General features: G+C 46.1%; 1 protein-coding gene across 2 annotated transcripts in view; it reads left to right on the forward strand.

The window, feature by feature from the left end:
* The first annotated feature begins 433 nt into the window (after positions 1–433).
* Positions 434–18,893, forward strand: part of fam219b (family with sequence similarity 219 member B) — a 39,038-nt gene continuing 20,578 nt past the window's right edge. For both annotated transcript variants that reach the window (XM_041178462.1, XM_041178463.1), the window contains exons 1-2: positions 434–523; positions 15,981–16,083. In XM_041178462.1, the coding sequence (XP_041034396.1) occupies positions 473–523; positions 15,981–16,083 (154 nt within the window). In that variant the 5' untranslated portion in view covers positions 434–472. The remainder of the gene's footprint in view (positions 524–15,980; positions 16,084–18,893) is intronic.

Consider the following 18,893-nt stretch of genomic DNA (forward strand, 5'->3'; position numbering starts at 1 on the left):
CCACTCCCCCTCTCCTGAGGATTTTTCTCCAGGGTTACACACAACCTTGTCTTGGAGACTCCAGACTAATCCTGGAGGGTCAGCAATGCTGTTTGGTCAACAAAACACTGGGGACATGAGAGGTGACACTCCAGTTGAAATGTTTGGGTGGCCAATTGTCGTGTATTTTGTTATATTATAAATCATGTAATTAAATTTTGTTAGAAATCTGAAATTGTGGCCAAAATAAGCAATAAACTCAATGGTTTGCTCTTCTCAAATGAAGATAAAGTCCTAGTCAGGGCTGCACTGATTTATAAGGGGGTAATTGTGGAGTAATTCAGGAGTTTGCAGCAGGAGGTTAATAAATAATAAACTTGGTGCAAGAGTTGGGGAGAAGTTGCTGACCTGCCCACAGGGGTCAGGCACTGACTCTCTGAACCGGAAGCGGAAGCGGGCGGCGCTGTTGTCACGGTGAAGCCGGGATGAGGAGATGGAGCCGCGGGGAGAGGATTACAGAGAACTGGAGGAGGCAGGGCCGTCGGTAAGGGGGAGACTGGGGGGGGGGCGGTAAGGGGGAGACTGGGGGGGGGGCGGTAAGGGGGAGACTGGGGGGGGGCGGTAAGGGGGAGACTGGGGGGCGGGCGGTAAGGGGGAGACTGGGGGGCGGTAAGGGGGAGACTGGGGGGCGGGCGGTAAGGGGGAGACTGGGGGGGGCGGTAAGGGGGAGACTGGGGGGGGCGGTAAGGGGGAGACTGGGGGGCGGTAAGGGGGAGACTGGGGGGCGGGCGGTAAGGGGGAGACTGGGGGGCGGTAAGGGGGAGACTGGGGGGCGGGCGGTAAGGGGGAGACTTGGGTGGGGCGGTAAGGGGGGGAGACTTGGGTGGGGCGGTAAGGGGGAGACTGGGGGGCGGGCGGTAAGGGGGAGACTGGGGGGCGGGCGGTAAGGGGGAGACTGGGGGGGGGGGGGCGGTAAGGGGGAGACTGGGGGGGGGGGGCGGTAAGGGGGAGACTGGGGGGGGGCGGTAAGGGGGAGACTGGGGGGCGCGGTAAGGGGGAGACTGGGGGGGGCGGTAAGGGGGAGACTTGGGGGGGGCGGCGGTAAGGGGGAGACTTGGGGGGGGCGGCGGTAAGGGGGAGACTGGGGGGCGGGCGGTAAGGGGGAGACTGGGGGGGGGCGGTAAGGGGGAGACTTGGGGGGGGCGGCGGTAAGGGGGAGACTGGGGGGCGGGCGGTAAGGGGGAGACTGGGGGGGGCGGTAAGGGGGAGACTGGGGGGGGGCGGTAAGGGGGAGACTGGGGGGCGGGCGGTAAGGGGGAGACTGGGGGGCGGGCGGTAAGGGGGAGACTGGGGGGGGGCGGTAAGGGGGAGACTTGGTGGGGGCGGTAAGGGGGAGACTTGGTGGGGGCGGTAAGGGGGAGACTGGGGGGCGGGCGGTAAGGGGGAGACTGGGGGGGGGGCGGTAAGGGGGAGACTGGGGGGGGGCGGTAAGGGGGAGACTGGGGGGGGGCGGTAAGGGGGAGACTTGGGGGGGCGGTAAGGGGGAGACTGGGAGGAGGAGGGGGGATTGAGAGGAGGGGGTGGATTGGGAGGGGGAGCGGTAAGGGGGAGACTGGGAGGAGGAGGAGGGGGGGCGGTAGGGGGGAGACTGGGAGGAGGAGGGGGGATTAAGAGGAGGGGGTGGATTGGGAGGGGGAGCGGTAAGTGGGAGACTGGGAGGAGGAGGAGGGGGGGCGGTAGGGGGGAGACTGGGAGGAGGAGGGGGGATTAAGAGGAGGGGGTGGATTGGGAGGGGGAGCGGTAAGGGGGAGACTGGGAGGAGGAGGAGGGGGGGCGGTAGGGGGGAGACTGGGAGGAGGAGGGGGGATTAAGAGGAGGGGGTGGATTGGGAGGGGGGGCGGTAAGGAGGAGACTAGGAGGAGGAGGAGGGGGGGTGGTAAGGGGGAGACTGGGGACGTTGGCGGTAAGGGGGAGGGTGGAAGAAGAGGGGGAGACTGGGGGGGGGGGGCGTGCGGGGGGAAGAGAGAGAGGGAGAGACGGTGGGGGAGAGGAAGAAACTGAGGGGCTAAGTCCTGAGGTGGTCACAGAATTTGAAAGCCTGTTGGTGAGGGGAGGTAGGAGGAGCATTTAATGCTGTATTGTTTCTGAAAGAACCAATTAATATTAAGCTGTAAGAAGTCTGCATCGAAGGAGGCAGAGAATCTCCTTTAGAAAGCTGATCAATGACCATAGTGATATAGGTTTTAAAATGCAGATTGTGATGGTGGTATCAGTTATATTTTTTTTACTTCATTCACGGTTGTGGGCTTCGCTGGTTGGGCCAGCATTTATTGCCCATCCCTAATTTCCCTTGTGAAGGTGGTGGTGTGTTGCCGCCTTGAACTTCTGCAGTCCATGTGGTGTAGGTACACCCACAGTGCTGTTACGGAGGGTGTTCCAGGGTTTTGACCCAATGACAATGAAGGAATGGCGATATATTTCCAAGTTGGGATGGTGGGTGTCTTGGAGGGGAACTTGCAGGTGATGGTGCTCCTTTGCATCTGCTGCCCTTGTCTTTCCATCAGGTGGTGGAAGATGCTGCCTAAGGAGCCTTGGTGACCTCCTGCAGTGCATCTTGTAGATGGTACACACTGCTGCTGCTATGCATCGGTGGTGGAGGAGGGAGTGAATTATTGTGGATGGGGTGCCAATCAAGTGGGCTGCTTTTCCCTGGGTGGTGTTGGAGCTGCACTCATCCAGGCAAGTGGAGAGTATTCTATCATGCTTCTGACCTGTGCATTGTAGATGGACAAATACGTCGTCAGGCTCGGGAGTCAAGAGGTGAGTTACTCACCGCAGGATTCCTAGCCTCTTATATGCTCTTGTAGCTACAGTACTTATATGGCTAGCCCAGTTCAGTTTCTGGTCACTGGTAACCCCCAGGATGTTGACAGTGAGAGATTCAGCGATGGTAATGTCACTGAATGTCAAGGGACAATGGTTAGATTCTCTCTTGTCGGAGATGGTCATTGCTTGGCACTTGTGTGGTGCAAATGTTACTTGCCACTTGTCAACCCAAGCCTGGATATTGTCCATGTCTTGCTGCATTTGGACATGGGCTGCTTCAGTATCTGAGGTGTCATGAATGGTGCTGAACATTGTGCAATCATCAGTGAACATCCCCACTTCTAACCTTATGATGGAGGGAAGGTCATTGATGAAGCAGCTGAAGATTGTTGAGATAAAAACAAAAAAACTGCGGATGCTGGAAATCCAAAACAAAAACAGAATTACCTGGAAAAACTCAGCAGGTCTGGCAGCATCGGCGGAGAAGAAAAGAGTTGACGTTTCGAGTCCTCATGACCCTTCGACAGAGTTCTGTCGAAGGGTCATGAGGACTCGAAACGTCAACTCTTTTCTTCTCCGCCGATGCTGCCAGACCTGCTGAGTTTTTCCAGGTAATTCTGTTTTTGTTTTGAAGATTGTTGATCCTGGGGCACTATATGCTGAGGAACTCCTTCAGTTATGCCCTGAAACTCAGATGATTGACCTCCAACAACCACAACCATCTTCCTTTGTGCTAGGTATGACTCCAACCAGTAGAGAGTTTTCCCCCTGATTTCCATTGACCCCAGTTTTGCTAGGGCTCCTTGATGCCACACTCGGTCAAATGCTGCCTGACTGAGTGTCACTGAGCAGTATTGCTAAGCAAGTGATGCTTGATAGCACTTTTGATGACCCACTTCATCACTTTACTGATGACTGAGAGTAGACTGATGAAGCAGTAATTGGCCAGGTTGGATTTGTCTTGCCGTTTGTGAACAGGACATACCTGGGCAATTTTCCACATAGCCAGGTAGATGCCAGTGTTGTAGCTGTACTGGAACAGCTTGGCTAGGGGCACAAGTCTTCAGTACAATTGCCGGAATATTGAAAAGACCCATTGCCTTTGCAGTATCCAGTGCCTTCAGCCATTTCTCTATCAAATGGAGTGAATCGAACTGGCTGAAGACTGGCTTGTGTGATGCTGACGATCTCCAGAGGAGGCCATGATGCATCATCCACTCGGCACTTTTGGCTGAAGATTGTTGCTCATGCTTCAGCCATATCTTTTGCACTGATGTGCTGGGCTGCCCCATCCTTGAAGATGGGGGTATTTGTGGAACCTCTTGCTCCAGTGAGTTGTTCAAGTGTCCACCACCATTTGTGACTGGATGTAGCAGGACTGCAGAGTTTAGATCTGATCTGTTGGTTGTGGAATCGCTTAGCTCAGTCTATCGCCTGCTGCTTACACTGACTGGTACGCAAGTAGCCCTGAGTTGTAGGTAAGGATGGCAGATTTCCTTCACCAGGTTAACACCCCATTTTTAAGTATGCCTGGTGCTGCTCCTGGCATGCCTTCCTGCACTCTTCATTGAACTAGGGTTGACCCCTTGGCTTGGTGGTAATGATAGAGTGAGGGATATGCTGGGCCATGAGGTTACAGATTGTGGTTAAGTACAATGCTGCTGCTGATGGCCCACAGTGCCTCATGGATGCCCAGTCTTGAGTTGCTGCATCTGTTTGAAACTATTCCAATTAGCACAGTGGCCATGTCACAACATGACTGAGGGTATCCTCAATGTGAAGACGAGACTTCTTCTCCACAAGGACTGTGTGATGGTCACTCCTATCTATATTGTCATGGGCAGATGCAACTGCGTCAGGCAGGTGGATGTGGTCAAGTATGTTTTCCCTCTTGTTGATACTCTCACCATCTGCCACAGACCCAGCTTAGCAGCTATGCCTTTTAGGACTTGGCTAGCTCAGTCTGTACTGGCGCTACCGAGCCACTCTGGGTGATGGACATTGAGGTGCCACCCTCAGTGCTTCCTCCAGCTGGTGTTCAAGATGGAGCAGTACTGATTCATCAGCTGAGGTGGAGCAGGGGCTGTGGTGGTGGCGGTAGAGGGGAATCAGCAGGAGGTTTCCTTGCCCATCTTTGATGCCATGAAGCTTCATGGGGTCTGGAGTTGATGTTGAGGAGTCCCAGGGCAACTCACTTCTGGCTCTATACCACTGTGCTGCCACCTCTGCTGGGTCTGTCCTGCTGGTGGAACAGGACATACCCGGGATGGTGATGGTGGTGTCTGGGACATTGTCTGTAAGGTACGATAACATGTTGCTTGACATGACTGTGGGACAGCTCTCCCAATTTTGGCACAAGGCCCCGGATGCTAGTAAGGAGGACTTTGCAGGATCAACGGGGCTGGGTGTGCTATTGTCCTTTCTAGTACCTAAGTTGATGCTGGATGGTCCGTCCTTATAGATTTTCTAGCAGTTTAATACAACAAAGGGCCTTCCTGGGCCATTCCAGAGGGCAGTTAAGAGTCAACCACGTTGCTGTGGACCTGGAGTTACATGTAGGCCAGCCCAGGTAAGGATAGCAGGTTTCCTTCCCTAAAGGACATTAGTGAACCAGATAGGTTTTTAGGACAGTGGTTTCATGGTTATCATTGGGCTTTTAAATTCCAGATTTTTATTGATTTGAATTCAAATTCCACCATTTACCGTGGTGGGATTCACTCCTGGGTCCCCAAAGCATTATCCTGGATCTCTGGATTACTAGTCCAGTGACAATACCACTACGTCACTGCATCTCCTATTATAGTCTAGCACTAGGGGCTAAAAAATTAGAACGAGACCTTTCAGGAGCGACATTAGGAAAGACTTCTACACACAAAGGGTGATAGAAGTTTCGAACTCTGCTACAAATCGAACTCTGCTACAAATGGCAATTGATACTAGATCAATTGTATACTTTAAATCTGAGATTGATAGATTTTTGTTGGCTAAAGGTATAAGGGATATGGAGCAAAGGTAAGGATTTAGTTCATGAATCAGGCATGATCTCGTTGAAAGGTAGAACAGACTTGAGGGGCCAAATGGCTTCCTTCTGTTCCTAACCGCAAATTGCGAAATCATAATTTTGGTAATGTACAATTCAAAAGGGCAATTCAGATTAAAGGTTCCTAAATGTCCATTTTTTTTTGCAAGGGCACACTGGGATATTAATGTTTCTTTCAGCAGCAGTTGAATATTATGGTGGAAATTCGATGAACCAGCACAGCCACAGTGAGCTGAATGGCCTCCCTTTCTGTGTGATTCTAAGTTGTTACAAATTGGCTTTGTGTCCCTGTATAATACGGAGGCGTATTAGTGACATTGTAGTGCATCGACTCGTATTGAACCTGCAGCATAGAACCAGACCATTTGAGCCAGCTGGCCTACGTTAACATTTATGCTTCAAGTGTTAGTGCTTTTCTGGCAACTAATCTTTGTACTTGTGGAAGTAGATGATATGTAATGTTGGTTTCCTCTGTATATCAAGTGTAAAAAGCTTTTGCTTTTGTGGGAGATTTGGGCACATAGCATGGATCCTCGTAGGTCCCATACAAAGTTATTGGCTATGATAAATGCAATATCTAAGGTCTCTATGCATCTCCAGTTCTGCTGCCTTGCGTATCCCTGATTTTCATCACTCGACTGAAGGCCGTGTCTCAGCTGCCTTGGCTTTAAGCTCTGTAATTTCCCCCTCAAAACCCTTGGCCTCTCTACCCCTTCCTCCACCTTTAAGACTGCTCTTGGAATCTACCAAGCTTTTGGTCACCTGGCCTAATATTTCTTGACGTGACTTGGTGTCAAATTTTGTTTAATAACATTATGGTTAAGCACCTTGGGACAGTTTACTCTGTTAAAAGCACTATATAAATGGAAGTTATTGGTGTCTGCAATTATGGATTTTGTTTTGCAGTGTACCTCCAGTTACTGCCATTGAACCAGTGGAAATAGTGTTTTTCTCATTTACCTTAGCAGAACTGCTAATTTTGAACATGTCTGAGGGATATTTTAATCTTTGGTCTAATGAAAAGAACTGGAATATCTCCAGTATATCCTCATTCTAAAATCTGTCATCCTTAGTATCCTTTCAGTGAATATCTTCTGCACCATCGCTATGGCATTGACACTGGATACATATCTCAACTTGCTGCGTAGATTTAGCATTAACTATTTGATTCCGTACATAATGCTCCCATTTATTGAAAAAAGATATCAGTAGTATCTTTCTCATTTTGAGATTTGACTTTGCATGCAGACCAGGAGGTCCCTGGTTTGATCATTGATCTCTGTTGAGTTTTGAGGTCAGCACTCACGTCTCAGTCATTTCCTCGAGCCACTTTCTTTAGTTCTCACCTTTTAAGGACATTAGCCAGTTCTAAAATGTAGTTAGTGCTGTATGAATGCTAATCATTGAGCGAATTGATCTAAGATGGAGTGGCAGCAAGGGCATTGCAGTTAATGGGGAAGAACTCAGGCAGGTTCTTTATCCTGATTGCTAACCAGTGCTGCAAAGTGCATGTGCTTATGTCCGAGAATCTGTCTGACCCCAAAGGCTTGCATTTAGGTGAAAACATAATCTGATTTTGCTGAAATGCCCCTTTCTTCATGGTTGGAACAGTTTTATAGAATTGCACCAAATAGGTAAATACTTGAAGGGGAGACTTTTGCAAGGGAGTAGCCTAATTGGATAACTCTTTCAAAGAGCTGGCACAGGCATGATGGGCTGAACAACCTTCTCTTTGACTTGAATGGCAAAAGGTAAATATCTGGTGCTTGTAGAACTGCAGCCAGTACGAATAAATGACTCCTAGTCAGGAGGCAAGAAATTGGAAAGGGAAAAACCTCACCTTCAGAAAATGGATTACAAAGTTTAGCACCTTTGTGTTTTGGCTCCATATTTAGACTTAACAACAACTTATATTTATTTTGCACTTCTAATGTAATAAAACATCTGAAGGCAGTTCACAGGAACATGAAAGAACAGAGCATGACACCGAGTCACATAAGGAGATATTAAGTCAGCTGACCAAAGGCTTGATTAAAGAGGTAAGTTTTTTAAAGAGTGTCTTAAAGGAGGAAAACGAAGTAGAAAGGTTAAGGCCTAGGCAACTGAAGGCCCAGCCATCAATTGTGGAACGATTAAACTCGGGGATGTCCAAGAGGCCAGAATTAGAGGAGTGCAGATATCTCAGAGGAGTGTGAGGCTGGAGGAGATTAGAGACAAGGAGGGATTTATAAACAAGGATGAGAATTTTAAAATCAAGGCATTGCTTAACTGGGAGCCAATGTAGGTCAGTGAGCACAGGGGTGATAGGGGAATGGGACTTGGTGCAAGTTAAGGCACGGACAGCATTGTTTTGGATGACCTCAAGTTTATGGAGTGTAGAATGTGGGAGAGCAGCCAGGAGTGCATTTGAATAGCCGAGTCTAGAGGTAACAAAGGGTTTCAGCAGCAGATGAGCTGAGACTGTCCACCTGTGCACCTGTGTTACAGAGGTAGAAATAGTTGTCATCATTCTGAGCAATTGATAGTGAGCTCCTCCCAGTTATTAATGTCAATGCTGCTGTGCTTTAAGGGAGCTTCAGAGTGTTTTTGAGTCGTTTTCATGGTGATGGCAAGAAAATGTGGTTGGAAGCTCACGTCTGGGTCAAATATGGCACCAATATTGTGAACAGATTAGTTTAGCCTCAAACTGTTGCAGGGAGAGGGACGGAATTGTTAGCTTGGAATCAGAATTTGGAGCAGGACTGAAAACAATTGCTTCAGTCTTCTCAATAAATTAAGTGCAATGCATCCGTATTAAAGAATAAATGTTTGGATAAAGTATGACTTGAGATGAATATTCACTGACTAATGGCTGATAATATCTTGCAATGCCATTAACTTTGACACCCATTACGTCCTATATATAAATGGTAGTGTATTTTTTCACACAATTCCTTGTTGCGTAACTTACTTAAAACAACATGGTAAGTTTTAATATTGCTTCAGGTCCGATGTCACCAAATTTATAGTTACAGATATTAAATCAGAAGGAAGTCTGAAATGTGCCACTGCATGGAGAAGGGAACGATGTCATCACTGTCGGCTGTCCTGCGATTCAAGGATGTCTGCTCAGGGTCACTAATTTCTGCCATGGGTCTTTGTGACTAAACAGGCCAATTCGCGATGCACAGATCTTTGGGCACGTGGGGAAAGACATCCCAGGAGGAAGTGGGATCCGGAGCGCAGGATCCTTCCTTTTCTTCCCTGCCGTGGCCCTGCCACATCATTAAGGGATTGGTTTTCAAAATGTAACACAGCTTGCTGGACAAGTTGTCACCATTCTGAGCAACTGATAGTGAGTTCCTCCCAGTCACTAATGCCAATGCTGCTGTGCTTCAAGGGAACCTCAGAATGTTTTTGAAGCATTTTCTTTGACCTCCCCTGGGACATCGGCTATTTGAGAGTTGAGAGAACAGGACCTGGTGGGGGGGATGGTTTTCGATCATCTGGACATGGTGGCCAGTCCATCAAAGTTGATTTTTCAGGAGTTTTGCCTGAATGCATGTTCACTGCCTTGTATTTAATATGCCAAGTTCTGATATGAGTTTGGTGAATTTAAAGTTCTAGGTACTTCTGGGAGTATTTCGAGTATGATGAGACGGATACATAGTGCAAGTTGGATCTAACAGTGTGCTCCGTCTGCTCATCTGACTTCTTTGCATCTTCTCTCAGTAGTACTTTTGACGATACGGCCTTAAGCAGCCTTGGTGTCAAATTCTGGAATGCTCTCCTTAAACCCTTGTTTCCTCCACTTTCTCCTCCTGCGAGCACCACCTCATCACCTACCTCTTTGACTATACCTTTGGTCATTCCCATATTCATTTTAGTCATTCCCTTGCCAACCATTGCTCAGGGCTCCCTTTCACTACTCTGAAGATCCCAAGGGATGCTTTTTTTTTTGCTTTCCTAAAGGTGCCATTATAGAAGCAACTTGCAGATTCTTCACTTCTGATTAAATGTTTATTTACACAATATTCTCTTTTCAGATACTGCTCTCTGCATTTGCAGCATTTAGTGCTTTTGCTTCAAATTCCCAGTACTTGGTGTTCTTGTTTTCATGCCATGTTCTGCTGATCAGCACCAAGATGCTGCTTAAATCTTCATTTTTCTTTCCAATGTGTATTAACTGGCTGGTATGCTAACATGAAAAGGATTAAAAGCTTAAAATAAACTGCTGAAAATCGTTTAATCATCACTTCTGTAGCCACTGCAGCTACTGTGAAATTGGAACACCTCTCATCCCTGGTTGTCTCATATCACTTGCTATGATAAAAAGTACAATCAATCTGGTGGCTCCACTCAATTCATCTTTGTCCAAGGAAACCTACCTCACATCAACATTAATAACTTGCATTTATATAGCACCTTTTTATTGTAGTGAAACATCCCAAGGTACAGAGGTGTTATCAAACAAAATTTGACACAGAGCCTCATAAGGAAATACTAGATTCTCAAAGATGTAGGTTTTAAGAGCATTTTAAAGGAGAGAGGGGTACCTGAAGGCCTGAACACCAGTTACATAGGATATACAGCACAGAATCAAGCCATTTGGCCCAACCAGTCTATGTCGGTTTTTGTGCTCCACTTGTTAGCATCCTTCCATCTTTTCTAAATCTATCATCATAACCCTCTGTTCTCATCTACCTCGTTCGCTTGTCTAGTTTCCCCTTAAATGCACCTATACTATTTGCTTCAAGCACTCCCTGTGGTAGTGAGTTCCACACTCTTACTGTGTGGGCAAAGAAGTTTCTTTTGCATTCCCTATGGGATTTCTTGGTGACTATCTTGTTTGATGGCCTCTAATTCTGTTCTTCCCCACAAGACGAAACATTCCCTCTGTATCCAGTCTATCAGAGCCTTTCATTATTTTAAAGACCTCGATTAGGACACCCCTCAACCTTCTCTTTTCAAGAGAGAAGAGGATCCAGCCAGTTAATCCTACCTGATATACATACCCACACATTTCTGATATCACCCTTGTAAATCTTCTCTGCCAATTGACATTGGGGATGCCCAAGAAGCCAAATTTGGAGAATCGCAGAGATCTCGGAAGGTTGTAGAAGTTGGAGGAGATTGGAGATAGGCGTGGCAAGGCCATGATGAAATTGAAAAATGAGGATTGTGAAATTGAGGCAGCGAGCACAGGTCTGACAGGTCATGATGCAAGCTAGATTCAGTTTAAACTTGGAATAAAATTTGGGCTGGTGAAGAGGGTGTGTACAGGTTTGAATTGCACCTATGCTACTTGCTAAATTTACCTTTTTATTACCAAACCTATTTCCCTGTAAGGACTAAGAGGCAGTTAGACAGGATGAACGCTCACAGGGACAAACTTTTAGGTTGTTAATGGGAAAGCGAAAATTATGTCCACCTTGCACCTGTTGTCTTCAGATTGAAAATGCAGCAAGGACTGTGGTGTTGTCGAGCGTGAAACATGCTCTGCATCTGGCTGAAGTTTTACATTCCTGAATAATACTTCCATGTTGAGAACAGTTTTAGGCGAAAAGAAAAGATGGAGAGTATCATTTACGGTCAATAGAATTTTATAAATTCTGAATTTATAGCCTTACCAGTGACTTCTTATTTATAAGCCTTACCAGAGAATTAATTCCACTTGTAAAACATGTTAGTGCTGGGGTGTGGAATACTTCTACTTTGACCTTTCCATTTCAAGTAGAGCGCAGGAATTTGCAAAGTAAAGCTCCCTCTAATCCAGTGCTGTCCAATAGAAAGTGCCAACTAACTACAAGTCTTGTCGACACTGATATAACCAAGTGTACTAAATTTAGTAGAAAACACCTTACAAGTTTTGATCAGGGATAGTCAGCATGGCTTTGTCAGAGGGAGGTCATGCCTAATAAATTTGATTGAATTTTTTGATGAGGGTAGTGCAGTTGATGTAGTTTATATGGATTTCAGCAAAGGTTTTGACAAGGTCCCACATGGGAGACTTAAAGAAGGCAAATGCACATGGGATACATGGTGATTTGATAAGGTGGATTCAAAATTGGCTTAGTTGTTGGAGACAGAGGGTGATGACAGAAGGATGCTTTCATGACTGGAAGCCAGTGTCCAGTGGCGTACCACAGGGATCTGTGCTGGGTCCCCTATTATTCGTCATTTATATAAACGACAGATGACTATGTGGGGGGGTAGGATTAGTAAGTTTGCGGATGACGCAAAGATTGGCCGGGTGGTTAACTGTGAGGTTGAGTATTTTGGGCTACAGGAAGATATAGACAGGATGGTTAAATGAGTAGATAAGTGGCAGATGGAATTTAACCCTGAAAAGTGTGAGGTGATACACTTTGGAAGGAGTAATTTGACAAGGAAGTATTCAATGAATGACATGATACTAGGTAGTTCTGAGGAACAAAGGGACCTTGGTGTGTGTGTCCTTGGATCTCTGGAGGCGGAGGGGCATGTTAGTGGGGTGGTGAAAAAAGCATGTGGGACACTTGCCTTTATCAATCGAGGCATAGATTACAAAAGTAGGGAGATCATGTTAGAGTTGTGTAGAACCTTGGTGAGGCCACAGCTGGAGTACTGTGTGCAGTTCTGGTCGCCACATTATAGGAAGGATGTGATTTCACTGGAGGGGGTGCAGAGGAGATTCACCAGGATGTTACCTGGGATGAAAAATCTAAGTTATGAAGAGAGGTTGGATAGACTTGGGTTGTTTTCGTTGGAGCAGAGAAGACTGAGGGGTGACCTGATCGAGGTGTACAAGATTATGAGGAGAATGGACAGGGTGGATAGGGAGCAGCTGTTCCCCTTAGTTGAAGGGTCAGTCACGAGGGGATATAAGTTCATGGTGAGGGGCAGGAGGTTTGGGGGGGATGTGAGGAAGAAATATTTTACCCAGCGGGTGGTGACGGTCTGGAATGCACTGCCTGGGAGGGTGGTGGAGGCGGGTTGCCTCACATCCTTTAAAAAGTACCTGGATGAGCACTTGGCACATCACAACATTCAAGGCTATGGGCCAAGTGCTGGTAAATGGGATTAGGTAGATAGGTCAGGTGTTTCTCACGTGTCAGTGCAGACTCGATGGGCCGAAGGGCCTCTTCTGCACTGTGATTCTGTGAATTGCTCTCACATTACAGGAAAATGTACATCATGTGTGTATATTTAACAAAAACATACCATCATTCAGCAACTGAACAAGTAAAGCACTTGATCATTAAAAAATACTCTGGTTTTCACCCTCCCATTTTAGGAACCCCACAAAAATGCTAAAGTTCATGTGCGCACACCACACCATGTCTAATGTGGTGTTTGTTTATTTTAATGTTACTTATCAGAAATGCACCTGGATTCCCAGTTGTCCAGCTTTAGCAGGTGCATTGGACAGCACTGCTCTACTGTGTCTTAAAGAAATGTACCTCAGCCACGATTTAGAGCTTCCCCCTGCTGCACAGATACTTGTTTTACCAGGTTTCTCGTTCCAGCCATTCTGGAATCTGAATGAGATTGCTAGTTTATGTCTAATTTTCCACCATGCATCATTTTAACACGCCCCCACACCTTTGTGTTAATCTCTTGACTGTCCTATTTGGATGTAATTATTAATCTTTTTTATTTTAAAGTAGCGCAGGGATAAAATTAAAACCATCAGCAATGATTCATTTTGTGCATTGGGCCCTTGCTCACTAGCAAATGGACTGAGCCTGTGCGGATTCATTGAACATAGCACCTTTGCACCCAGCAGGCAAAAGAAGCAATTGTCCCATCACCCTGGGCTAGATTGAATGTAAATCCAGTGATAAAATGCCAGTCAATAATTCACTATATTCATCTCCCTACCAACCACCCCACCAACACCCCCCCCCGCCCCCACCCCCCCCTTCACTCACCCCGAGACTATTCTGAAATCTCACTGAAGATGTCACTTTGGTCCCAGTTCTCTGTAAGTTGTTTAACAGTGGCACCATTATTCATGAGTTGCTGGCAAGAGAATTGTGTGCTTGGGCTGGCTACATTTTGGCTATGTGTATGACCCAAAACATTGCTATGTAATTTCTCCATGCTCTACCTAGCTAGCTGCATCCTGTGACGTGACCTCTCTTAAGCACTGGTCACTGTCTGCTTGCACTCCCACCCCTTGCATGGCAAATCTCCAGCCACTTTGGCTGAAGGTGCTGAATTGCAGTTGATGAACCTGCTGTGCACAGGATTCTGAAAGCTGTAATTAGCAAACTTCAGTTCTAAAAACAAAAAAACTGCGGATGCTGGAAATCCAAAACAAAAACAGAATTACCTGGAAAAACTCAGCAGGTCTGGCAGCATCGGCGGAGAAGAAAAGAGTTGACGTTTCGAGTCCTCATGACCCTTCGACAGAACTTGAACTTCAGTTCTCCCTGGTAAAGTACTGATTGAGCAGTTCATAAACGCTTGTGGTAGAGCTGATGTTTAAACCTTTAACAGCTGATGAGGTATGATATGAAACTGCCCAGAGTCGCGGTTATTTTCTATTTCTTCCCATAAAATGAAATGGCCATTATTTTGTTTCAAAGCTTTTCAAATGTTCAGTTGCAAAATTTTAAAAGCCTACATCCTGCCCTTATTTTCACATAATTCTTCCCTGGAGTTTAGACTTCTATGTTTGGAGCATAGGAGTTTCTCTGCACTGTAGCCTGAGGTGTTGGGAGATGTAAAACTGAGCTACCACTGCACCACCACTGGTGGGATTAAGCCATAACGAGTTGATATGGATAAATACCATGTGGACAATAGGAATTTGTAACTGGAAAATGTTGACACAAAAATGTGACAAGAATGTAGCAACCACAAATAAAGTGTTGGAGACTGGAGGCGTTGAATATGGATGGATAGATTAAAAGTCAAACAAGTAGGAATGGAAAGCTGCCATTCCTACTTTCTAAGTTAACTGGATGCAGTAGCTGACTGAATTATTGTCTCGTATTTTTAAAACGAGCTATTTGTCATCATTGATGACTTGCCCCTCTCTCTGGTACGAGATTTATCTGAATGCATCACATTTCCTGACTGCTCCTCCCTCCCACACCCCGGTCTCTTCTCTTTGCTGCCGGTCTGACTGCATTTTTATTTGTGTTTGTATGTTTTAATTTGTGAATTTTAGGCAGTTTAATTTGCCTTAGTCTGAATTTCTCTGTGCATCCAACGTGGCATGCTGGATCACTGAGGAACATTTGCTATTTCGGATTTAAAGCACGTATCTGTGCAGAGTGGAGCATTTGACCTTGATACTGATTTGTTTTTAGAATTGAACATGTGCCCTCGTTCTTTAATGCATTCACTGTCTCAATGTGACACACTCAAACACACACACACACACACATGCATCTGCCCAACAGATGCCAACTGTGGAAGTGATTAAGCTCACTTTAATCTTTTCATCAAGCTTTGCTAGAGAATAGAGAATTGTACAGCACAGAAAGAGGCCATTTGGTCCATCATGCCTGTGGCAGGTTTCTTTAGAGTTATCCAGTTAGTCCCACTCTCCTCTTTCCCCATAGCCCTGCAATTTTTTCCTTTTTTTGGTAGAGGTCCAATTCCCTTTTGAAAGTTACAATTGAATCTGCTTCCACCACCCTTCCAGGCAACGCATTCCAGCTCCTCACCTTATGAGGAAGGTGGAGCAGAGTGGGCCTATGCTCACTGGAGTTTAGAAGAATGAGAGATGATCTTATTGAAACATATAAGATTCTGACAGGGCTTTGACAGGTTCGATGCTGAAAGAATGCTTACACTCGGGAATCTAGAACTAGGGGGCATAGTTTCAGAATGAGGGGTCTCCCGTTTGAGATTGAGAACAGAATGAATTTCTTCTCTGATCATCTTTGGAATTCGCTACCCAGTGAGCAGTTGAGACTTTGAATATGTTCAAGGCTGAGTTAGACAGATTTTTGATCTGCAGGGGAGTCCAGGGATTTGGGGGTGGGGCAGGAAAGTGGACTTACAGCCACAATCCGATCAGTCATGATCTTTTTGAATGACGGGCCAGCTTGAGGGATAGAATGGCCTACATTTCTATTTCTTATGTTATATTTTTATATTGCTGCATTTTTTTTTAAAAAGGAGCCTGCTAATCTTCCTCTTTTTGTTCCTATTAAAGGGTCACAGCAAAAGCTGGAAAAATGAGAGTGTGTTCAAGATACCGGAGAAGAGGAAATTGCCTACAACCACCACCAGAGCTCCATCAATACATCTCAAATTACGTGAGTCACAAGCTAGCTGATCAGTTGTTACTTTCATGGGTCACCCTGGCTAGTGGGCGATCTGTGTAGTGTTACGGGTTGCCGATTTTTCTCTATAATAGCACACGGTAATTTTCTTTCCCCTTGGCCTGGTGCTGAGATATATGATTTCAGTCTTGACAGTCCCCCAGTATCGTGCTGCATGGTCATTCTTCATGCATGAACCTTGCTATTCGACTGTGTTGGGCAGTTTCACACGTCCTTGCGGCCCTCTTGTATTGCATACAAGTGACCATTTGCCACACAGGAGCCTTGATGCAGCCAGCATACTATTCCACCATGGAGTGCTTGGACCTGTTGTCAGCCAGTTTTCCCACAGGCATTGCCCAGAACAGAGCACGAATGATCAGGAATGGGAGCCCTTATGAATGAACTTCTGCCACCATGTGTGATACCCAAGGCAATAAATGTTGCATCCTAATTTAGACAGTGTATGACTGTGCAAAATACTCCCACATTTGCTGTGCTGCAATAGCTTAATTTCATCCCCCAATGGTTTAGTGCACTTTTATTATTTTAAAAAATGAATACCCAGCAGAAATCTTGACAGCTTTTGAAACAATTAATTATGATTACACAATACAGTATGACACAGTTGCCACCTAGTACAATATAATGCCAATCTCCACTCTTAGCCCACCACAGAGCTGTGAAAATTTGAATGCACTGCAAGCTGTGTCTCTACAAAGGCTTCACAATGAATCTGATAAATTAGTGTTATTCTTTGCTGACAGTGAGAGAAATCCCAAGAATCCCTACCCAAAGCTAGCAGAGTCTAATAGATTGTGTTCTGAATGAAATATCAGTCTGCAAGGTTCTGCAAAAGAGCCCATCTGCTATTCAGTTATATAATAGTGTTTCTAAAATGTGAAACTTAATATGATACAGCAAAAGAGAGAATGATTATGGTGCCCCTCTCCTTTAACATCCCTAAGGATATTTTTAAACCACTTTGGCCCTATTGACAATTAGTTTGATACAAAAGGAAACAGAATTGGTGGCCCTATTAATTTTCTGAATGCATGAGGGAGTCTGACAAAGTTGCATTTATTGTCCTGCCCTGAGAATGTGAGAATATGGGTGTGAGCTGATGTGGTGCTGGTGTCATCGCAATTGTGTTGGCTTGGAAATTCCAGGATTTTGTCCTAGTGCCCACAAAGACACGCGGTTATATGTCCCAAAGTAAGTCGTGTGTGATGGGGAAGGAAACTTGAATTTATGGCACAAGGCAACATCATTAACTCCAAGTCTGCTGCAAGTAAATACTTTGGCCCTGTGGTGTGTCAGTAGTCTGGTTGCTTGCTTCTTACGGAAGTTTTACTCCCACTGCTGTGCATCTCCTAGTTCAGTGTTGGTACCTAGGAGTCTAATGATGAAACCCCTTTGCATTCTGGGTGTGTACTCCTTCAGTCTTCCTGAAGGTGGAGTAGTTAACACTAGGTGGGGACAATCTCTGTTTGATTTCTTATTCAACAGGAGACAGTGCACTGATTATGATGGCAGACTCCTTATGCCTGGTGTATTTTACAGAAATACAGGACGTGCCAACACTAGCCAGTGATTGTCTTAATTTAAAAACGCAATCTCTTTGTACCCTGTCCTTTTAACAAGGGCAATGGTTAACTTCTTTTGCAGCCTTCAGCCACTTGACTGACTCTCTTTATCTGTACCCTGCCTTTTAAAAGCCTCTCTCCAGCCCCTACAGAGATCTGAAAATGTTTCCAAAGTGTGAACTGTCTTGAATAGCCAAAGGTGCCTAATAAATTGCCTATTATTTTGGTCTCCTGAGAGAACTTCACTTCGCACATTTTAAATACCTTCTGTCTTATCTACCAAGTGTTTATTTTAAAAGTACACTTTATCAGAGGTTCCGTCCAAGTTATTTCCATGGGGGGGAGAAATGTGTTCAAAGGACCTCAAACCATAATCATGCTCCTCTTGTCCTTTATAGTGGTAGTAGGAGGTGATGTCAAAAAATTAATAAAAACATTTAAGTTGAGACTTTCTTGCATAAGGAAAAGGGTACTTTAAATGTTCAGAATGCGTCCAATGCAGCAAGCATCTAAAAAGAGCTTAGGGTTTAGTGTGTTTGTCCTGGGAGTAAATTTTTATTGCTTTGTATAAAAAGAAAACAGAAATGACCTGCTGCACTCCTGATCGGGGGGTGTCCCCCAACAGAAGGTAGCCCAGCAGCGAGTGGTGCTCCCACTGGAAGACCGCCACAGCCCTTGTGATCGACCCCCACAGCTGCCTCACTGGGACCTACTTAATTGATCCCAACCCCAATTACCCGTATTACCTGGGACAGGCTGCAGTCCCAACTCCAGGTGGCACTTTTGAGACTGAAGAGCTGTCAGCCCTTGAACTGGCCAGAGGCTTTGGAAAACATGACATCCTGCCTCAGAGGGGCAGAAGCCATGGCTGCAGGCAGTTAAATGCCTGCTTAACACAAAGTAGGGTCCCGCTTTCAGGGCCGTTGAGCATACCCCCAACTTTCTGGCTGGTGGCTGGAGTCGACGCTGCCCTGTAAAATCTCGGCCCTGATCTTTGGCCACTCAGTGACTCAGTGCCAACGGGGACAGGTGAGGGTAGGGGGTCCCCGGAGAGGGCAAGTTAGAGAATCCCCTTGTGGGTCTGTCCCAGGCCTGGTCAAGGTGGCATTTCCAAGGTCCTGGTGAGATGTGACCAGTGTGGGGTGTGCTCCAGCTGTCTATCTCTCTTTCGCGTATATATCTGCGCTGAGGTGGCCCTGGAGAGGGAGCACCCTGTGT

Source organism: Carcharodon carcharias, chromosome 32 (assembly GCF_017639515.1).
Source record: "Carcharodon carcharias isolate sCarCar2 chromosome 32, sCarCar2.pri, whole genome shotgun sequence".
In the NCBI taxonomy this organism is placed as follows: Eukaryota; Metazoa; Chordata; class Chondrichthyes; order Lamniformes; family Lamnidae; genus Carcharodon; species Carcharodon carcharias.